We start from the raw sequence: 21,335 nt of genomic DNA on the forward strand, positions 1-21,335 counted from the left end.
ATTTTTATAGGAGGAACAGAGGGAGGGACAGAAAGTGTCTCCCTCTCTCCCTCTCTCATTGAGCTATTCTTTAACCACGGTAAACACATACAGTATTTCAATGACGTTACGCCCATAGTTTTGTCTGGACCTCTTGAACACTCATCTTCCATGATTAATATGTTTTCAGTTTTCGTTTTGATATGCCTCAGGCCTGAACTTCGTGTAAAATATCGGCATAGTTACTATATAACAAATATTAACCTAGTAAACCACATTATTACATTGATTTAATACTTTATGATTAATAAAAAGATTTGACATTGCAAATTTGCACACAATTTGCACAACTATTTTCGAAGGGAAATGACAGACAGCTTTTTATTGCACCTAATCCAGTTTATTGAGCATAGAACTTTACAGATAACAACAATTCAGACACAATAATAATAATAATACATTTCTTATATTGGGATTAATTTATTAAAAAATACAATTTACAATGGGTGAAATTTTCCAGTCACGCACCCAAACATTCAGTTGTTTGTAGAGCATAAACCATCTGCTCCATATTTTAACCCCACCAGTGGGATTTTAAATATTTTTTTTTTTAAATGCAAAAGTACATCCTTTATGGTAAACTTATAGCCAATGCTTCAAGCAGCTACAATGTACGCTGTCTTGTTTAAAGTTCTCTCTTTGAAGCTCTATTGTTTTATATTGCAATATTTTCTCACATTGAGCAAAAGCAGCACCAGTTATTTGTTTAGCATTTGCGTTTAGCTTGTGCAGATTTGAGGCAGCAAAGGAAAAATAAAAGAGGGAGAGAGAGAAACAAAAGTTTATTCATTCTCATCTCTCCATAATACGTTACGCAAGGCGGTGGAAATGCCTGTGTGTGTGTGTGTGTGTGCATGTGTTTGTGTCCCAATTAGTGTTTTCTATTCTGTTCAACAAACAGAAAGCCATTACCTCCTCACTGACACACATTCAGCTCATTCTGGCATTCTCTAATTTGTCCCAATTGTATGTTTGCTCATCCACTGTGAATGTGGAGAGGTTAGAAATATCTCATTTTGATTGAGGTGTAATATGACAGAGTTTAGGTTAAGGGATCGGGCTTGGTCAAGGTTTACAGTTTGAGATTCAGGATAGGGTTTAGGTTTGGGTTTAGGATATATAAGATTAACTGAGGAATAATATGCACAAGGAGGTTGTAATATCAGATATTATACTCTAGTTTCTGTCCCCATCTGCAGTTAAAAATCACCTTTATATGCAACAGAACATTTCTATGTAATGTAAAATTCATCCTCTAAGGTCTAACACATCAGTAACTTATTTCTAAGCTTAACTTCACACAGAGGATTTTATCATGAAACAACAGAATCTGTTAAGATCCAGTAAGCTTGGAGTTCACATCCATGAGCACCTTTTCCATAAAAACAACAATGACAACATCAATAATAATTATAATAATCATATCTAGAAAAAGAGTAAGAAAGAGGAAAATGATTCAAGAATTTCAATATTAATTTACCTCACATACATCAGGGTCAGAGTTAAGGTTAGGGTTAAGCTAGGGTTCAGTTAACCCTAACCCTCACATAAATCAGGTCCATTTACATTTCTGAACTCTCAGACCTTGTTAAAACATATATTAATGACTGTCAGCAGCAAACCCCTTGCCAAGTACTCACAGCTGAATCCATGTGCACTTGTATGTGCATGTGTGTCTATATATGAATGTGTATCAGTCAAGGACTCTTCAGCAGACTGAGCCTGCAGCTTCAGACTCTCCAGGTGTATAAAAATCAGGAATAGGCAGCCCAGAATGAAGAGTCACCTATTAAAAGAAACACACACACAAAAATAATCAAGACATATCTTGATAAAAAGCTATTTGGTTCAAGTTTAAAGGTGCCCTAGAATCAAAAATTGAATTTACCTTAGTTAAATAACAAGAGTTCAGTACATGGAAATGACATACAGTGAGTCTCAAAGACCATTGTTTCCTCCTTCTTGTGTAAATCTCATTTGTTTAAAAGACCTTCAAAGAACAGGCGAATCTCAACATAACACAGACTGTTACGTAACAGTCGGGATCATTAATATGTACACCCCCAATATTTGCATATGCCAGCTCATGTTCAAGGCATTAGACAAGGGCAGCCAGAATTAACATCTGGATGTGCACAGCTGAATCATCAGACTAGGTAAGCAAACAAGAACTATAGCGAAAAATCTGAAAAATGGGGCAGGGAGTGCTTTAAAGGGGGCGCAGCCTGAATCGGTGCATAGTTAATGATGCCCCAAAATAGGCAGTTAAAAAAATTAATTAAAAAAAATCTATGGGGTATTTTGAGCTGAAACTTCACAGACACATTCAGGGGACACCTTAGACTTATATTACAACTTGTAAAAACTGGTTCTAGGGCACCTTTAAATTATAGTATATACATTATGTATCAGGAAAATTAAAAAAGATCTCACACAGAACCAAGCTAAATTTTGCCATTCTTCAAGACAGAAAGTATGCTAAAGTTTACTTCTTTTTCACAAGAATAAACAGTGAATGAATTAAATGAATGTTACCTGAACATTGCGGTTGAGGCTGATGGCTGGGTAGTACATGCCCTCTAGTGTGTTGAAGGCAACGGGTCCCTGTTGCTCATCATTTATCAAAAACAACAGAATCCCACGAGAGAAGTCCAGCAGCACACCCACAGTCGCCCCTTTACTTATTCCTCCATCCGTACTGAGAGAGGGAGAAGAGAAAGCCAGAGAATAAATGAAAGATGATGCACTGAGCCACTGACCAAATAGTGTGAAAGACTTATTATAGACCCTCTAATCTGACTCAATAAGCATTCAAAATACACAAGTGCATTTTAATTGCAACATTTAACATAAATCTATTAGCGATCTTAGCCTGTTAGCCTGCTGTTACCCTTGACCTCTCTCCACTGCATGTGAATAATATGAATTAACAGCAGGTGGCAGTAATGCATCAGGTTTTGTCATCAACATGTAATCTATTTCAGCCTTTTTTATTAGCTTCATTCATTAATTCAATGAAGCATGCACTTTGTAACCAAGGGCAACAGTGAACATTTGCTGAGATACTTTGTCAGGCTTTTTTACCAGGTAATTTCTTTCTATATTTTTTTTAAATAATATTTATTATTTGGTTCAAAGCTTAAATTAAAATTTTAATATTAGTCAAAAATATTTATTTAAAAAAAAAAAAAAAATCACAATTTTTTATATTTAATAATATGAAAAAATGTATTTTAGATTTTTTATCCTATTCACTAAAAAAATTGTTAGTCAATGTTTAATTTAATTTACTTAGTATAAATAAAGACAGGAATATTGTCTTCAAAAGACCATGATCATGTTTATTGACATTGTTTATATCTTTTAAAAATATGCATTATCTTTTCTGTTATATACTAACAAAAGAGAAAAAAAACACCAAAAAATAAATAAAACAGTCAATATTTCTGCAGTCAATAAAGCTGCCCTGAATGAGTTCTGCATATTAACTCTGGTGTCAAGAAAAAATACTATTTAATTTTTGTTATTTTTTAATCAAAACATTTTTATATTTTTAGTCAAACTGAACAAATGTCTTGGTTACAAATGTAACCCTGGTTCCCTGAGAAGGGGAATGAGACACTGCGTCTAAATAAGACGCTATGGGGAATGACTCCAGAGTGACTGGTGTCTGAAGAATGTGTTAAAACACGACATTATCATTGGCCAATGACAGTCCGTTACATCCCTACCGGTGCGACCATGAGTATAAAAGGGTGCCTGTAGTACACTTCATCCATTTCTTTGTCTAAAGGAGACGCAAGAGGGCAAGCCCGAAGCATGGCAACGAGACGCAGTGTCTTGTTCCCCTCCTCAGGGAACCAGGGTTACATTTGAAACCAAGACGTGGCCATTTCGAATGGGAACTCGCACTGCATCTGAAAAATACACTATGGGGAACAAATACCCACTACGCCATGCTGAGGGGAAATGTCTAAGCACATGAAAAAGACATAACAAACTTATATACTGAAATTAAAGACTCCCTACTCAGGTGCACCAGCGGCGGAACTGTCAGTGACGAAATTCCCTATGGCTATTACCCAAATCTCATGTCCTATACAAGAAAGGTCCCCATCTTTTCAACATTCCTCCCTTCCTTGCAGGGCCAAGTGATAGAGCCCAGCCCAAGGGCAGGACTCCAGGGTCTGGTATGTCAGCTCTGAATGCTAGACATCACTTTTAAGGGAACCTGGCCCAGGAATACCCTAATTCCCTAGCCTGTCACTACCTTTAGGGGGAGCAAGAAAATCCCTGCTCTACCCCTAGGATACCCCAGAGGGGCAAAGCTTAACTACCTCGGTATAAAAGTCCCCACTTCCTGTCTGACTACAGGCAGAATCTCAAGAATCCAGCACTCCAGAAGGTGCCTAACATTGAGAAAGGATGCTAAAAGGCAAAAAGCCACTTCTCATTGGGCTCTAGAGATGGGTAGCTCAGGGGGGCAGAGGACCGTGTATAAGACCCTCTGGAGTGAGGGGGCTACTCTGCACTCAACCCTAAAGACTCACTTATCAAGGGGAGCTCGCTGGCTTATAGAGGTATGATTCCAGGAATTAGACAATGCTCATCTCGGGGAGAAGAGGACCCTACTCAAAGACCCTCAAAGGCCTACTGGTAAACGGGAGTTAGCCATTTTAGTGCTAACTACAACCAGCTGTCCTCATACCAAGATCTCAAGATTCAGCACTTGCCAAAGTCTGTGCAAGTTTGTGGTTTGTAAGTCTATGCAAAAATTGCTTTCTGTTTATTACCAAGAGATCAGTCTTGGGCTTGTCTAGTAGATATAAATATGAATTCCAGAAATCACACCCAGCTCTTCTCAGGGAGTGGAGGACTTTACTTAAAGTCCCTCAAGTGGGGGTCCTAATCCATGCTCATCATGAAGACTTAGTTAGGCACTCAAACCACTCAATAGTGGTTTGCACTAATGCAAGTATTGTATGACATACTAAACTGCTGCTAGTTAGTTAAAGTTGTGAAGCTCCTCTGTTAACAAAGGAGCTTTGATATGAATACTGATGATTCTTTCCAGGTTTTCTCCATAGCTCCATGTCCTGTTCCCACTTCCAGTTCCACTCTGTCATTTCTCATTTTACCTATGTATGTGTGACTTGTGTGTATGTATGTGTTCATTAGTTTAGTTATGTGTTCGTGATCTAGTTAAAATCTTGAGCACAATACATATTTGGATCTGACTCCATCTGCTAATAAGTTGTCACTTAAATGATCGATCTTGTTACACGCTCTAAGCGCTGAAAATGCTGAGAAAGAATTATTTTTCTGGGGCCATGAAAAATACCCTTCTCTTAGAATTAATGAACTGATTGAACAGAATGAACTGATTGATTGATTGTAATTTTAATGCAACTACATCAAGTTAATCTCATTAACTGATTAAAATATTCTTAATTAATCATAATAATCATGAGTTATGAATAATTATTCATATTTCCCCTTTGAGCTAATATCGCTACATCAGCATGGAGATCTAGAAGAAATGGAAGGCTGAAGGGAGCGGGATGGTTATGTTTAGACAGAAATCACTCGTCCAACCTGCCACGAGCGATCTTCCATCTCTCATGCCTCCAAGGGAGATCTAGTCTCTCTGTGGCATGGGCCATACGCTCCAGAAGCTCCTCATATGCAGGGCAGGCAGGCTGGGAGGGACACCAGCTTCTTCGCCCTCTTCAACCACATCCTGGTCTTTCTGGCTGGCAGCCATTAGAGCGTTATCTGCTGGATTGGATGATGCAAGTGATAGCACGTCCTGATCCAGCAATTTGCTCAAATCTGAGGCTGAAGAGTGAGAAAGATTCATACCTTTCTCAAGCTCTTCAGCCAGCTCGATCTCATTCTCCACTTCGCCTTGGCGTTTGCGGGTCCTGAGCAGACTCTTGACCCATTTCCCTCGAGAAAAGGGACAAACGTGAACAGAGCTTCTTCATTGAGAAGCTCTCACAGTGCACGCATTCAGCTCCCTCAAGGACTGAACGTAGATGCTCCTTGACCAAGCACATAACGCACAAGTCAAGTGTGTCCTCGGGTGTCCAATACCTCTGACACAGAGGCACTTCCTGAAACGTTTGGCAGGGGACCATTTTAAAAAAATCGCCTAAACACATTGCAAACAAACTGATCCTGAAGACAAAGAAGAGAATGGCATGTACTACAGGCACCCTTTTATACTCACAGTCGCATTGGTAGTGATGTCATGGACTGTCGTCGCCCAATGATATTGTCGAGTTTTAACACGTGCATCAGACACCGGTCACTCTGGAGGCATTCCCCATAGCGTCTTGTTCAGACGCAGTGTGAGTTCCCATTTGAAAGGGAAACAGGTTTAAACCATGATTTTCAATTAGATTAATATAAAAATGCACTTTAAATAAAAGACACAATCATTTTACTTTTTTCAGTGTATATCAATGAAGAAATTCCAAAATACTATAAAAAAATAAAAGCATGCACACATAGACAAACATTCATTCATACCGGTTGGTGTGCGAGTTGTTATGCATGAACCAGGAACGGTTGTTGTCCACATACATGGCCCAGGCTTTATCATCCTTCCCAAGCATCACGTCCTTCATAACATCAGCCCGGGCAATCCCAAATGCAGGGTCAGGGTGGTTGTCATAGCGATCGATGGTCATCTCCCAGTAGTGCACACCACGAGAAAACCCTGTGTTGCCCATGACAACACGGTCATCGTAACTGTTACACGTCACCGTGAGGTTGTCGTTGGACAAGATGATGTCAGGGTGGGCCGATGCAGGGTCAAAGGTGAACCAGGCAACTGCAGAAAGAGCACACACACATACAGTCATTAAGGTCGTTGAGCTTCGACTTACAGTAAGAATGAAAGTCCAGATGAGTTTAAAGGGTCATGAAACCCTAGAACAAAATTTTTGAGCTGTGAACAGATATGTATAGGCTGCACATCATTGAAAACACTAAAGGTACTCATTAATTTTATTTATTGAAATTAGTTATTTTTGCATTTTTCAGAGTGATTTCTGTCTTCCGGTTTGAAAAGCAAAGTCGGAGCAACGTCACAAAATCTGATGTCATCATGTACTACCGGCAAGATCCGGAGTTCTGGTTGGCTCCAAGTATGGGCTGATCGAACATGCTGACGTTAACAGTTTCTACATTTATTCATGAGAAAAAGAACATTCAATCCAATCACTGCACTGTAGTATGCATAAGATTATAATTGCGGTATTATGCATGAGGAAGTATCACTTCTCTCGCCTCTGTCTCTGTTGTCATTCAGAGACATGGGTCGTATAGTTGTTTCCTCAGTGCTACAACAAAAATGCGTTTGCCTACGACGCGACCAGAGCAGAAGTTTGGGTGCATGTGGATTGTTTTGCTGTAATCTACCAGCACAAATGGAAAATATGTTCGCATGAGATCGTATTACAGCGGAGAAATCAAATGTCACAAAAGTGCTGTTCATTCACCTCTGCGTTCGGATACGCGAGCCATATGTATGTTTCCCCCAGCACAGCAGCACATGAGTGTTGTTTGTATTTTGCCCGCGATGCGGTCAGAACTGAAGTTTGAATACGAACACATGAAAAATACGATTGTTATGATATGCACGCACGTGGAGCGCAGAGCTCCGCGATGAGTTTAACAACACTAGCCACTTGGATTATAGAGCATAAAGTATCCGTGTTTATAGTTTTTATAGATGTATTTCACACATTCTCCTGCACCAAACATGAACCAGCACGGTGTATGCACATTTCATCAAGTCTTCTTCAAATGAAATATATGTGCAAACTGGACACTGATACGTGTATCTGAACGTGATGACACGATTATTCTGATGAACAAAAGACTTAGAGAATGGACAAAATTAAACTATGTCTTTATTCTTTCTCTGTTAAACTATGTGTCATTTATCATGAGACTGTAGTGCTTGTAAACGTAATGAAAGTATCATTAGCCCTTTTAAATATTCTTTCGCATTTCTCTCTTGTGATTGGGAGTTTGTTGTCATTTTTTCCGTGCTCATATTCATTATTCTGTATAATGAGTGTGTTGTATGTCTGTGTTTCATTGGTTGTTCTGTCCCCTCTTCCCCCCCTCTACACTCCCACTTTTCCAGAGCTTTACACGCCCATTTTTACAGAGATTTTCCAGCTTAGAGGTGTGAATGACCAGGCTAAAACAGGCTAAAACAGGGGGGTTTCATGACCCTTTCAGAACAGAGACACTGCAAATCAACCCTGCAAACACGCACTCTCATTCACACACACACACACACACACACACTCACACACAAACAAACAAACATATACAAGCAGACAAGAAAGGGTGTATGAGGTTAACATAATCATGATGTTCAGATATTCAGGCATTCATACCTGCTGCCAGAGTTTTACTATCATATGAAGGTAGACTCACTGAAATCAAGAGAAAGGAAGAGATGGGAAAAGAGCGAGAAAAGGTTGGAGAGAAAAAGAAAAGTGGAAAAGGCAGATAAATGCAGAGGAAAGAAAAAAGCAGAGGGGTGGAAGGAGAGAAAAAAAGAAAGTAACAAAATTGGGTACTGAAAGAGAGGAAGGAAAGCAGCAGATCAGGGAAGCTGGACTTATTCAGCGCTCACAAGTAAAGAACAATTATAGAGTGTCAGTAATGTTAACAGCACATTAACAATGATGTTAATTTATTTTAGTATCAGACATACAATGGTGCTCATAAAGACCTCACCACAGCAGACTATCAGTGTGACGTCACTGGCACTTTCCATGAACAGGGTACAAAAAAGAGCCCGAAACTTTTTTTCAATGCTTCTGAAAACCCAACAAGGTCAAACTAAATTTTATATGAGCTGTTTTATTTTCTATTTATTTTAAATGAAGATTTTGCAACACTGCAACCAAAATTTGGGGCATGCAGTTTAAAACCATGACTTGTGTGCTTTCATTATTTTCTAGCAATAAACATTATAAACTAGAAAAATATAAATCCTGCACACTACTCAAGTTTGCATCATCACAAAAATATTTTAATGAGCAACATTTCGGTCAATCAACCATCCATGCGGGATTTATATTTTCTAGTTTATATTGTTATCTTCATCCAATGCTTGATTTGGCTGTGCGAGGCACTATATATATGTATATATATATATATATATATATATATATATATATATATAGTGCTCAGCGTAAATGAGTACATCCCCTTTGAAAAGTAACATTTTAAACAATATCACAAGACTATGTTTTATATAACACCTGTTTAACTTATAACATGAAAGTAAGGTTAATAATATAATTTAGAGAACAAAATGTTCAGTTTTACTCAAATTAGGGTGATGCAAAAATGAGTACACCCCACTGAAAGTCTCTGGAGCAAAGCTAAATTTTAGACTACAAATGTCTAATTTAACAAGAATTCAACCACAGGTGAGTCTAATTATTCATTACACAGGTGTCCAGCAGACAGTTGACTATAAAAGGGTGTTAAAACCCCTTCCCATTTCATGCTGTCAGCAATGGCACCACATGGAAGAGAAATGACCTGAGAAAGAAAATAATTTCTTTACACCAGAAAGGTGAAGGCTACAAGAAGATCAGCAAAGCTTTACTTATCAGTCAGAATACTGTAGCAAAAGTGGTACAAAAATTTAAAAAAGAACTGCAACCATCTCCACGACGTCCAGGTCGTCCACGGAAGTTAACACCTCGACAGGAGCATATTCTAATGAGAAGGGTTGAAGAAAAAAGTAGAAAGCCAAACTGGGATGACTATTTCTTGTGACACAATACGACGTACACTGCAGAGGAATGGCATGCATGGGTGCCGTCCATGAAAGAAGCCTCTCCTAAAGCCCAGGCACAAAAAAGCCCATCTAGAGTTTGCCAGGGCCCATGCTGACAAAGATGAAGACTACTGGGACTCTATACTCTGGAGTGATGAGACCAAGATAAATGTTTGGTTTCAAAACTGTATGGTGTTGCAAAGGTGAGGAATACAAAGAAAAATGCATGGTGCCTACAGTGAAACATGGTGTTGGCAGTGTCCTTATGTGTATTTCATTGATGGCATCATGAATTCACAGATGTACTGCTCTATACTGAAAGATAAGATGCTGCCATCACTCCGTGCCCTTGGTCGTTGTACACTTTTACAACATGACAATGATTCTAAACGCACATCTAGAAGAACAGGGTCAAAGTGAATCAGTGGCTCCTGATCTGAACCCAATCAAACACCTATGGGGAATTCTGAAGAGACAAGTTGAGCATCACTCTCCATCCAGCATCCAGTCTCTAAAAGAGCTCATTCTTGAAGAATGGAAAAAGATAGATGTTGCAAATTGTCGCCAACTTGTTCATTCCATGCCTAGAAGACTTGGTGCTGTCATTAAAAATCATGGAGACCATACAAAGTACTAGATGTAGTAGTTTTTGTTGTGGGGTGTACTCATTTTTGCATCACCCTAATTTGAGTAAAACTGAAAAATGTGTAATCTAAGTTATATTATTAACCTTACTTTCATGTTATAAGTTAAACAGATGTTATATTAAACTTAGTCTTGTCAACTAGACTAAACATTAAGACATTTAGACATTAAGATACATTTAAAAAAATATTAAAATGTATTAATATAAATATTTATATAAAATGTAAATTTTGAACAAGTTTTTTTTTTGTTTTGAATATCAATTCAATATATATTGATTTATGAAGCTGTCAAGAAGGTCAAAACCTCTGAAGTGTGACAGGCCAGAATCCCCATTCCCCACAGGCATTTAATAGCTACTTTGCATACTAAGTTAATTTTGTTTTAGAAACCAGTTTATCAAATGTATCTGATGGTCTCACAACAAAAATGTAGGCCTCCAAGTCCTTAAAAAAAAGTCTTAAAACACCAATGTATATATCCTATTTGTGGAAACTGCCCACTTTATTGACATTACTAATACAAATCTGTATTATTTTGCACTGACACGCTCAAGCTTCCCTGTGCATTAAGAGTGACAGCATTCAATAGTAAGGTGTGTGAGTGTAACAGTGAAATAACATCTCTTACTTTCTGATGTCTGCATGACAAGCGTTTTGCTGTACTGGCCGACTCCACTGGAGTTAAACGCTTTAACACGGGACTTATAAGTGCTGTTGAAGTGTAGACCGTCCACAGTGCAGATCATCTCTGTACCAACGTACACTTCCTGTAGAAAATACACATCAGTGAGTAAACACATGTGGTCAACACCCTATGTTTGAAATGCCTACCAGGGTACTGCTTACTGTATACTGCACATTATATACTGTATACTGCCTACAATTTTTTAAACAGAATCCATGAAACATATCAAATTCTGAATTAAAAAAAAGATGTTAAAAACCCCTTTGATATTACTTTCAGTTTATTGGTCACACTTTAAATGGAAGGCCAGATTGAGTGAATTGCACTACAGGATATAGTACCCAACACAAAGTAAACTATATTATGTCAAAGGAATTAGGTCTGATACTATCATACTACTTTTACGATTTCAGAACTAGCAGTATGCAACTTCAAATTCAGTTCAGCCCAGGTATTCCATGCATACAGAAAATTTACTTTGCATAGTATGCACATTTTCTGTATCCATGGAATCGCTTCCTGTAGAATATACTGTTCGGTTAATTTGCTAATGCTGATGAATATCTTGGGAAAAACACAATGTGATACTGTTGCTAAAAATCTAGCCAAAAATGGAGCAAATATAAGAACACGTGAACCTGGCTTTCTAAAATAAGAGCTTGGCCTGTTTAGAGGATAGTTGAGTGTGCGTGTCTATATGTAGGTAACAATGTGTGTCTGAGGGAGAGTATTTTAATGCTTATGTGTAAGTGTGAACGTGTATGTGGCTCAGGAGATTTATTTTTGATGATGTACACTATGGTTACAAATTTTTCATAAAAAGCATAAGATACTTCTTACACAAAAAAAAAACCTTACCGATCCCAAACATTTGAACGGTAGTGTATGTAACCACAAAATCAGATGAAATCAAATCACAAGTGGCCACTTGTGATCACCTCAGATGAATGTTAATACCAAGTGTAAACAGCCAATGAAGTGACAGTGGTTGTGCGCATGTATATGCGTGTGTGATCATGTAAGAGTGTGTTCGTGGGTGAAGTGGCCCTCTAATATATAAATAGACTTCTGCAGTGAGAGGCATGAATCATCTTTAGACTCAGGCATTCTGTGGCAAATATGAGATGAGACACCATTTTTGTGGACTCGACTTGATGATCTAATGGAAATATGCGTGTCCCTCGTCACTCAAATGAACATCACTCATTCTGACTGCCCACAGCCAATTACAATTACAATATACTTACAATGTTTCTTCAAATGTTTGTTCTTGCTGAGTAAAACCTCTTTCAATTGGACAGATCATTCAGCCAGCCAAGCAGAAACATCACATTTAACAATCATGCAGTGTTCACTGCGTCCACTTCGAGAAAGAAAAATAATACTAGACCAAATAATAATGATAATAATATAGTATGGCCTCTGTGGGATTTTAATTTGTTTGGAATAGGCATCATTATTGCAATTTTGCTGCTATGAACTTGAAATCTCGGTACTGTTTTATGATATGCTTTTATCAAAAATGAAATCAGTGTGGTGTATTTCCGCACAAGATTACGCACAGCTTCAGTCCTATCCTGAAAATTAATGTGTGGAGTTGAAATGCTGATCATTCAATTTAGCTCCAATTTAAGAAATGCAAGCTTTTTTAGCCCCACACATTTTTGCATTCTGCACGGAAATGTTTTTGGCAGGGGCGGTTCTAGGCCATTTTTAGGTGAGCTTTAGCCCTCCTCTCTGTCGTCTCAGGCCCCCTAAAACTATAATCGCATATCTGAATGATCGGGCTAGTGCTACTTCCTCCAGAAAGTTTATCGTTTTCACGTGTTTGTAAGTCTTGTCAGTTTAAACATTTAAGTGATTTTAAGCCATATTCAATCACAAGACGTTGTGAAAGAAAACTCTCGCTCTGTGAGTGTGCTTCAGGTGTGTGCGCGGCGCACGCGGAAACGATCTGAATATCACGGCACGCAGGTTCTCGAGTACCGAATTATCTTTCACATCTTCTTGAGCAAATACACACAAAATTATGCCAAAATGCTTGTTTTTACGAGTATTCACATAAACACAGTCTTAAAGCAACACCATGGAACATTTGCTCACGGTTCCCCCATGTGGTTGATAAGTGCAATTGTCTGTTACCAGTGTCATAAATACTGTCGCTGTATAAGCAGTGCAATACACGTTATTTGTTGACTAAACTGACGGAACAGGCGAATGCAGAAACCGCGTTTGGAAACCAAGTCCACCGACCAGGTGAAGTAGCCCGTGTTACACTATGTTCTACAAACATCCTTACATAATTTTATTCATTGGTACTTCAGAATTGAAAAGTACAATGACAAAAAGAATGGTAGAATCCTAGCCTAGTTTTTTTGCTCAAATAGTTTGTATGTAGCATTGTTTGCAAAGGGTGTAATTTGTATAATACAATAAAATGTTGTCCGCATGGTTTTGAGACTTGCATATTAGATCGTCAAAGTTTGAACTAAATTGTCATATACAATATGCTAGTGCAAGTATATAACAATTAGTTCAAACTTTGACCTGTGGAGGGCAGTAATACACTTAGCAGCGTCTACACTGCTGGAATTCTAATAGAGAAGAAGAAGAAGAGAGCTAGTTCAAGATGAGCATTTATGGTTAAAATGTATAAAATTTTTAATTTTTTTTAGAAAATAAGCGATGGTTTCTCTAGATAAGACCCTTATTCCTCATCTGGGATCGTGTAGAACGTTTGAAGCTGCACTGAAACTGCAATTTGGACCTTCAACCTGTTGAAATCCACTATATGGAGAAAAATCCTGGAATGTTTTCATCAAAAAACTTAATTTCTTTTCGACTGAAGAGAGAAGGACATGGACATCTTGGATGACATGGGGTAGAGTAAATTATCAGGAAAATTTAATTTGAAAGTGGACTAATCCTTTAAGAGTTGTTCTCCCCCTGAAATAATTTTAGAGACTTTATTTTAAGACTGAAAAACGACAGTGTTGTTTTAAAGTGACACCATTTAGGCGATGGTCTCTTGCTACAGAATCCCCCCTGTAGATCAAATCCTAGAGCCGCCCCAGGTTTTTGGTATGTGTAGAGAAGCAACATGCCCATTCAAACTCAGGAGGTATGATTTTTTAGCCAATTTTGAATGTTTTTTTTTCTTCTTTTTCTTTTGATAATTGTTCTAGGTAGAACAGTGTTTGTTTAAATGGCTTGGCAGAAATCACACATTCACACGTGTAAATTTGCAACTGCGTTGCACCTTCTGTAGATAATTTGTTTTAAAGTCTGAATTAAACAGAAGTTGCAATATTCTTTTCTTCCCTATTGTAACGTACATATCTAAGTGAAAAGACTTTTCGAAAAAGAAAAAATGTAGGGCAGGACATGATTGGATGTTTGTGATTTGCTATTGCTGTGATCTCATGTGATTGACAGGTTGTCCAGAAACACATCATCAAAGAAGAGAAGAGATGTTGCTGCAAGTGTAGGTGGAAGTTATTTTGATTAAAGATTATGAGGGCACATGAATTTAAAAAAATTATGATGCACACGGATAAATCATTTATAATACATACCGCAATATTCCATAAAAAAAAGAATAGTCAGTTTTGATTTCATGGTGACTAAGCTAAATTTGTTTCATCTACTCATCAACATATGAATTTTTCATTATCCAAATGTAAAAGATTTTTCCCTTAAGGAAAATGCATGCTGATCACTTGCTGATACAGTTAAGTTCAAATGCAGTTTTCATTTATTTAGATTTAGAGTAACACTTGAATATCACATACTTCATTCAACCAATTATCTACTAAGCTATTAAAAAGTTTTTTTTAATCTTTAGTCATGTCTTATCTTTTCTAGGGAACAAAATGAGGTCAGGACAGCACTGGTGCCACTTTAAAAAAATATGAGCAATTGTTGTTGAAATCTATATAATTCTGAGAATATCTCACTGCATGTACGTGACACTCACTCTGAACTGGCCTCCATTCCCATCATCCAGTTCTAAAATGTAGCCGTCCACAGCGATGGTGGAGAGAGGCGGCTGCTTCCATGACAGAGTTGCACTGTTGGTTTGAGTACAGCACTCCTCTAACTGAAGAATAGGAGCAGCTGGAACTACACACACATAAAGCCACAAACAAAGACAGACAGGGTTATTTTGGGTCCAGTGTTCGGTCTTACTGTGTCATTAAGGAAAGCCATGCAAAAATGAAACACACCCAATCATGCACACACAGTCTCACCCTTCATCTGAACGAAGTCTAACTGGTGTATGGTCTGCAGCAGGGGTCCGCTGTCCAGCGTCAGGTCAAAGTCACTGCTCATGCGAGGGGTGAGAGAGCCCTTCCCCCACTGATTCTCTGTCATATGGACCCGTCTTATCAGAGCATCTGAGATCTACACACACACACACACACACACAGACTGTGATTCAGAATATATTACACGGTATTAAGTCAAATTAATGAAGTGTTGCCATTATGTAAATGTATGACCTTCTGTTAATTTAATAAGAGTCCTCAGAGCAAGTAACATTTTGTGATCAGAAAAGTTTTGGAAGGCAGAGTGTCATTGAGCAAGAATGCTTAAGTGTTTTACACACTTTTTGATGAATGCATTTCCATGAACTTTCCATACCCTTGGCTTTACACTCATTTTCAAGAACTGAACAAGTATTTTTAAATAATGGATTATAATAATTTCTGAGCAAATTTCCATTTGGACATCTTGTACCAGTCTTTTTAAATTGATAGATGATTATACTTATTAGTGTACAAAAGTCTACAATAAGATTGTTAACAGAAACTGATGACGTCACACTGGCTTACAAGAAGTTTTGCATAAACACTCACAAAGAGTAATATATACAGTACTATAGACACACTGATGCTAAAGTTATAGCAAATACCAATAAGACAATTATTTTCATGTTATGGTCCATAACTGGTGAATGGCTGATATTAAAATGTATTATTTTAATATTTAAAACAATTTATAAAAACACTATGTTGTATAAAATAAATTTAAAATTAAGAACTAGAATCCAAATGCTTTTTAAAAAAAAAAAAAACATTTATTAAAGGTGCAATGTGTAAAATTTGTGAGGATCTATTGACAGAAATACAACAGGATATACATAACTATGTTTTCAGAGGTGTATAAAGACCTTACATAATGAACCGTTATGTTTTTATTATCTTAGAATGAGCCATTTCTATCTACATACACTGTTGCCATTTTGCACCGGCATGTTTCTACAGCAGCCCTAAACGGACAAACTTTAGTCATGTTTAGTCATTATGCTGTTCTTCTAAATCGTTTGTGTTTTTAAAGGCAGCTTGCATGGTCACTACATTGAATATGCACAAAGTAATAGTAGAAGTAGTAGTAGTAGAAGTTAGTAGTCGTCTGTTTTATTAGAAGCAGAGACCATTCTTTGTTAGAAGTAAGAAACCTCATTGCTTCACTGGCTAATGTACTCTCTGCTGTGTCAGACGACGACATCTTTGTGTTGGCTAGACGGCCACCGTAGCTTCTCCAAAAGGGAGGGGTGAGCTCCATTGGTTGCAGTTCGCAATCTCACCACTAGATGCCGCTAAAATTTACACACTGCACCTTTAAAATACTATTTTGTACAAACTAAAAAAATGAAATACTAAAAGCTAAAATCAAAGTGCTTTTAAAATGATGCATGTGAATTTAGGCATCAGAATTATACAGTATGAAATAATGTACAGCATAAAAAAAATCGATATTCATTTTAGAAATTGCTAAAGATAACAGTTTTATTAATAACTGATTAGTGTTTTTAAAGATTAACTGTAGTGAGTGTTATATGATGGTAAATGTAATCTAAATAAAAATATAATAAAAACTGAGAAAATGAGCATGCACAAATATCTGATATATATGGATGCTTATTACCACCACAGAATATTGGAAAAAAAACATTAACAAGTTAATATCTCACAATTCGCACATTATAATGTGAGTTCATATTTCACAATTACAAGAAAAAAGTCAGAATTGCGAATCCTAAACTCAGAATTGCAAAAAATAAAGTTAGAATTAAATAGTTTAGAGAACAGCAACAGTTGAGAAAACATTTGCTGCAGTGTGCTCTGATGAAGGACTTAACTGACCAATGAGAATTTAAGAGAAACAGCCCAGTTTTGGAAATCCAATTTATGTGAAACTGATTTGGATCTTTCTACACCCTTAAAATGGATCTTATACATTCCCATCAATTAAAGAGTTTCATCAGATCTTTCTAGTGCGTAAGCGCCCTAACTTTCCAGCCTATGTCAGCAGATGAGGTTCATTAGTGTGATATTAAAAGGGTCAGTGACCTGCAGGAAGCCGCTGGGGTCGTTCTCTTTGATAACCTCCAGACAGTACTCCATTAGTCCTGTGGTCTGCCTCAACTTCACCGTGCAGTGAGATATCTGATCACGAACCACCTGAGACAAAAAGAGAAAGAAAAAGAAAGAGAAAGAGAAAGAGAATGAATCTATGATATGTCCTGTGGCTGGGTTGCTAGGCAACAGCAGGACCAATTGTCATCATCCTCTCGAGCAGGCAACACATCACTGACCTTTTACAAAAAAACACAATATTAAAGTGCATTTTCACTTCATATTTGTGTATGAATGTGTGTCTGAGTGTGTCCTTCCTTCTTCTACTTAAACCTACAGGCTACATCCCCTTTGCATGATGTACACGTACACACCGATGCACACACACGTCCCCCAAAGCCGATCTTACAACACCAAAATGAATCACACATAAAATACTTCATTTATGAGGCAAAAGAGCCATTTAAATCCAACCAGAACCAGACAGAACTGAAGAAATGCAGTCTCATCTTGCAAAGCGACTGGACAAAACTAGAACCCCAACATCTTTGTAACCATGGGAACAAGCCTGAGGCACCATGGAGACAAGAGGAGAGAATAGGCCTACATAAGATATAAAAGCAAAAGCACATACTACTAATAGTAGGGGAGACCGGGACCATTTTATTATTACATTTTTACGTTTGCCTTTATAGCTCACAGACTACTACAAATCTATGTACCATCTTTCAATGCAAGAAACATTTACATACGCCAAATGTAACAGTATCATTAATTGTCAATTTCTGTATTTAGAAAAGCATAGATAATATCAAATTAAACACAAGAAGTCCTCACATAATATAATGAAATATGATTAATTATACATAAGATTTGGTTTGCAGTTTCACTCAAATTTTTTTCAGACAGAAAGAGAAGTCTACTGAGCATGAGTTTTAATTAAATTTAAAATTTATTTTGAATTATATTTATAACAAAAACAGAAATTAAAGATTATGTAAAAAGAAAGAAAAGGTGAGCAATAAAAACACTTCAAATATGCAAATCCACTCGACACGTTCTTTATCAACTATCCACTGGCAGAGCCAACAAAATCAGGATCATGTTAGTGCATCATAAGTTATTATATATTGTTCCTAGAATTCATTAGACTGTATTAAAGCACACTGATTTGCCATTTAGTTGCTTGCCATTTCATAGCTGCGTTTCAACCAAAGAGAACCACTAACTATAGGCGCAGTCTCAGTGGAGCAGCCTGGGATTCAGAGCCTTAGTCAAGGACACAATGACTTGAGTTTAAATCTAAAATCTTTCTGTTAATAGCCCAGATTTGTAACCATTAAGCTGCATCCCCCCTATGAAAGCAACCCTTTTCATATGGCATTGCCTTGAAGCTTGGGCTAGAAACAGGCTGATTTGACATACCAACAATGGCTGCTGATTAGCCCTGCTGCCTGAAGCATGAATCCATTCTGAATCCAACTTTAGCAGAAAAGAGATTTAATGAATTTTTAATGGGAAAATAGAAAATACCCACAGAGCCCAGTCATCTGTTGACCTAATACAGAAATGTGATTTCCATGAAATCAAAAATGGAAACTTTTTATTTTTTATGGAATATTGCAGTATTTATTAGAAACGATTTATCCGTGCACATCATATTTTTTTTAAATGGATGTGCACTAGTAATCTTTAAAGGCACAGTATGTAAGAGGAAGGAAATTTAAAACAATAACAAAGGCGTAGCTTGATGACCCGTGAATGAGCATGGAATCATGGGAGCCGATGGAAAGCAATCAGACAGGATGCAGGCAGAAATCATGTTCAAGTCGTTTTGTTTTTGGCTCACAAAAAGTATTCTTGTCACTTCATAAAATTAAGGTTGAACCACTGCAGTCACATCGACTGTTATAACAATGTCTTTAGTACCTTTCTGGGCCTTGAAAGTGTTGATTATATTGCTGTCTATGGAGGAGTCCAGGGCTTGACATTAACTTTTTTGCTCATCAGCCAATGTGGCTAGTGGTTTTTTCAAAGTTAGCTACTGGCCACTCAGCATTTTCACTGGCCACAATTTTGCTATTGGGAAATTGCATTTTATATGATTAAAGTTGACTCTGGCATGCTTAAATTACTTGATTTTGAGTCATTTTACTTGATTTACAAGATTTAAAACCCTTTCAAACTTACAAATGCAGACTGACCACCCAAATCAAGACTATACATTGTATATATCAGGTATAGTTATTTTTGTTAGGCTATATAAAAAGACCAAAGAAGCAAATTACAAATAGTAATTTAAAATATATATATATATATTTTTCAGATACATATGTTTATTTAGCATACATGTATACATTTATTTAACATTTTTTGATGTTTGATTAACATTAATGACAGACAGGTATTTATTTGGGGGCTGCTGAATGAATGGACATCATATACTGACACATATCCAGTTTTTACCCACTTAGCCGTAAGCCATAGCCGACTGTATTCACGCGAGATACTCCACACGATGCATTTTGACATCTGTGTGTGCGTGTATTCAGGCGCAAGGAGAACTGATCGCGCGCGACAGAGAGAGCGCGCACGCGAGCGCTTCTGTTGTGTCATTCAGCGCGATTCCGCCTATCCCGCCTTCATTAACCGCAAGTTAATCGATAAAGAATTGTGACTGAATTGTAATTTTGTGATACGGCGATCTTGGCTATTTTTCATTTGGCTGTAGGCTGAAATTATATTCAACCCGCCAAAGTGGCTAGTGGGAGTGGCTGTCTTACCCGCCACAGCTGAAATCTACCCGCATTTGGCGGGTTGGCGGGTGTTAATGTCAAGCCCTGGAGGAGTCATATACCCCTCGGATTTCATCAAAAATATCTCCATTTGTGTTCCGAAGATGAACGAAGGTCTTACAGGTGTGGAACGACATGAGGGTGAGTAATTAATGACAGAATTTTCATTTTTGGGTGAACTAACCCTAAAGTTACATTTATCATTTGCCTCCTTCTTCTCTGAACTTGAACTTTGTTACAGTTATGTTTGATCACTTAAATTCACATTTTCATTCTAATGAATCAGCCGCAAGTGCCGCAATGATTAGTTTTCTGTCGTTAAAGGTACCCAGACAGTTGCTCACCTGTCTAATAAAACACATAATATATTAAAGCGTCTTTGGTGTTTCCATGGTTTCTACGGAAGTAGGACCGGAAAACGAGGGTAACATGGATATTACGTATGATTGACAGGCGACGCAATGACACAAAACCATTACACTGGTTAAAATAGCTGATTTCTCTGGGTTTAAACATTGTTGGAAACATTTGGGATAATGTAATTACACAAGTCAACAAAATATATTACATTGTTCTAGTGGTTTTTGGATATTTTATCCAAAAATATTACATATTGTGCCTTTAATCAAAAAAAAAAAAATGCCCCACCCTTCTCTACTCTGATGATGTTTCGGGACAACCTGTCACTCACACCATAATGATCTAATGATTCAATCAATTCCCGATGGACAAAATCAAGTCCAGCCCTACATTTTTTCTTGCTTGAGAAACTATATGTCACAATAGGGAAGAAAATAATATTGCAACTTCTTTTTCATGCTGACTTTAAACACATTTAAATAAACACTTTAAGTTTTGTATCAATGTGTTTTTCTTTAGTTCAATTCAGAAAGCTACTGAAAATGAAATAAAAAGAAATGAATCCCCTTTGTTAAACTAATTTATTCATCAGTTCTATTAGCACATACTAAAAATCCTCAAGGT

At 37.3% G+C, this 21,335-nt stretch overlaps 1 protein-coding gene across 8 annotated transcripts in view; it reads right to left on the bottom strand.

The window, feature by feature from the left end:
• Window positions 1-332: 332 nt before the first annotated feature.
• trim9 (tripartite motif containing 9) overlaps window positions 333-21,335 on the bottom strand; it is a 28,371-nt gene continuing 7,368 nt past the window's right edge. For 2 of the 8 annotated variants that reach the window (XM_048205687.1, XM_048205689.1), the window contains 9 exons: window positions 17,551-17,661; window positions 15,445-15,598; window positions 15,171-15,316; window positions 11,138-11,276; window positions 8,460-8,498; window positions 6,574-6,877; window positions 6,272-6,376; window positions 2,575-2,737; window positions 333-1,825 (listed from right to left, as the gene is read on the bottom strand). In XM_048205687.1, coding sequence (XP_048061644.1) covers window positions 1,748-1,825; window positions 2,575-2,737; window positions 6,272-6,376; window positions 6,574-6,877; window positions 8,460-8,498; window positions 11,138-11,276; window positions 15,171-15,316; window positions 15,445-15,598; window positions 17,551-17,661 — 1,239 coding nt within the window. In that variant the 3' untranslated portion in view covers window positions 333-1,747. The remainder of the gene's footprint in view (window positions 1,826-2,574; window positions 2,738-6,271; window positions 6,377-6,573; window positions 6,878-8,459; window positions 8,499-11,137; window positions 11,277-15,170; window positions 15,317-15,444; window positions 15,599-17,550; window positions 17,662-21,335) is intronic. The other 6 variants (XM_048205691.1, XM_048205693.1, XM_048205688.1 and 3 more) reach the window with 3 other exon arrangements.

This window comes from Megalobrama amblycephala, linkage group LG10 (genome assembly GCF_018812025.1).
Source record: "Megalobrama amblycephala isolate DHTTF-2021 linkage group LG10, ASM1881202v1, whole genome shotgun sequence".
NCBI classification, from domain to species: domain Eukaryota; kingdom Metazoa; phylum Chordata; class Actinopteri; order Cypriniformes; family Xenocyprididae; genus Megalobrama; species Megalobrama amblycephala.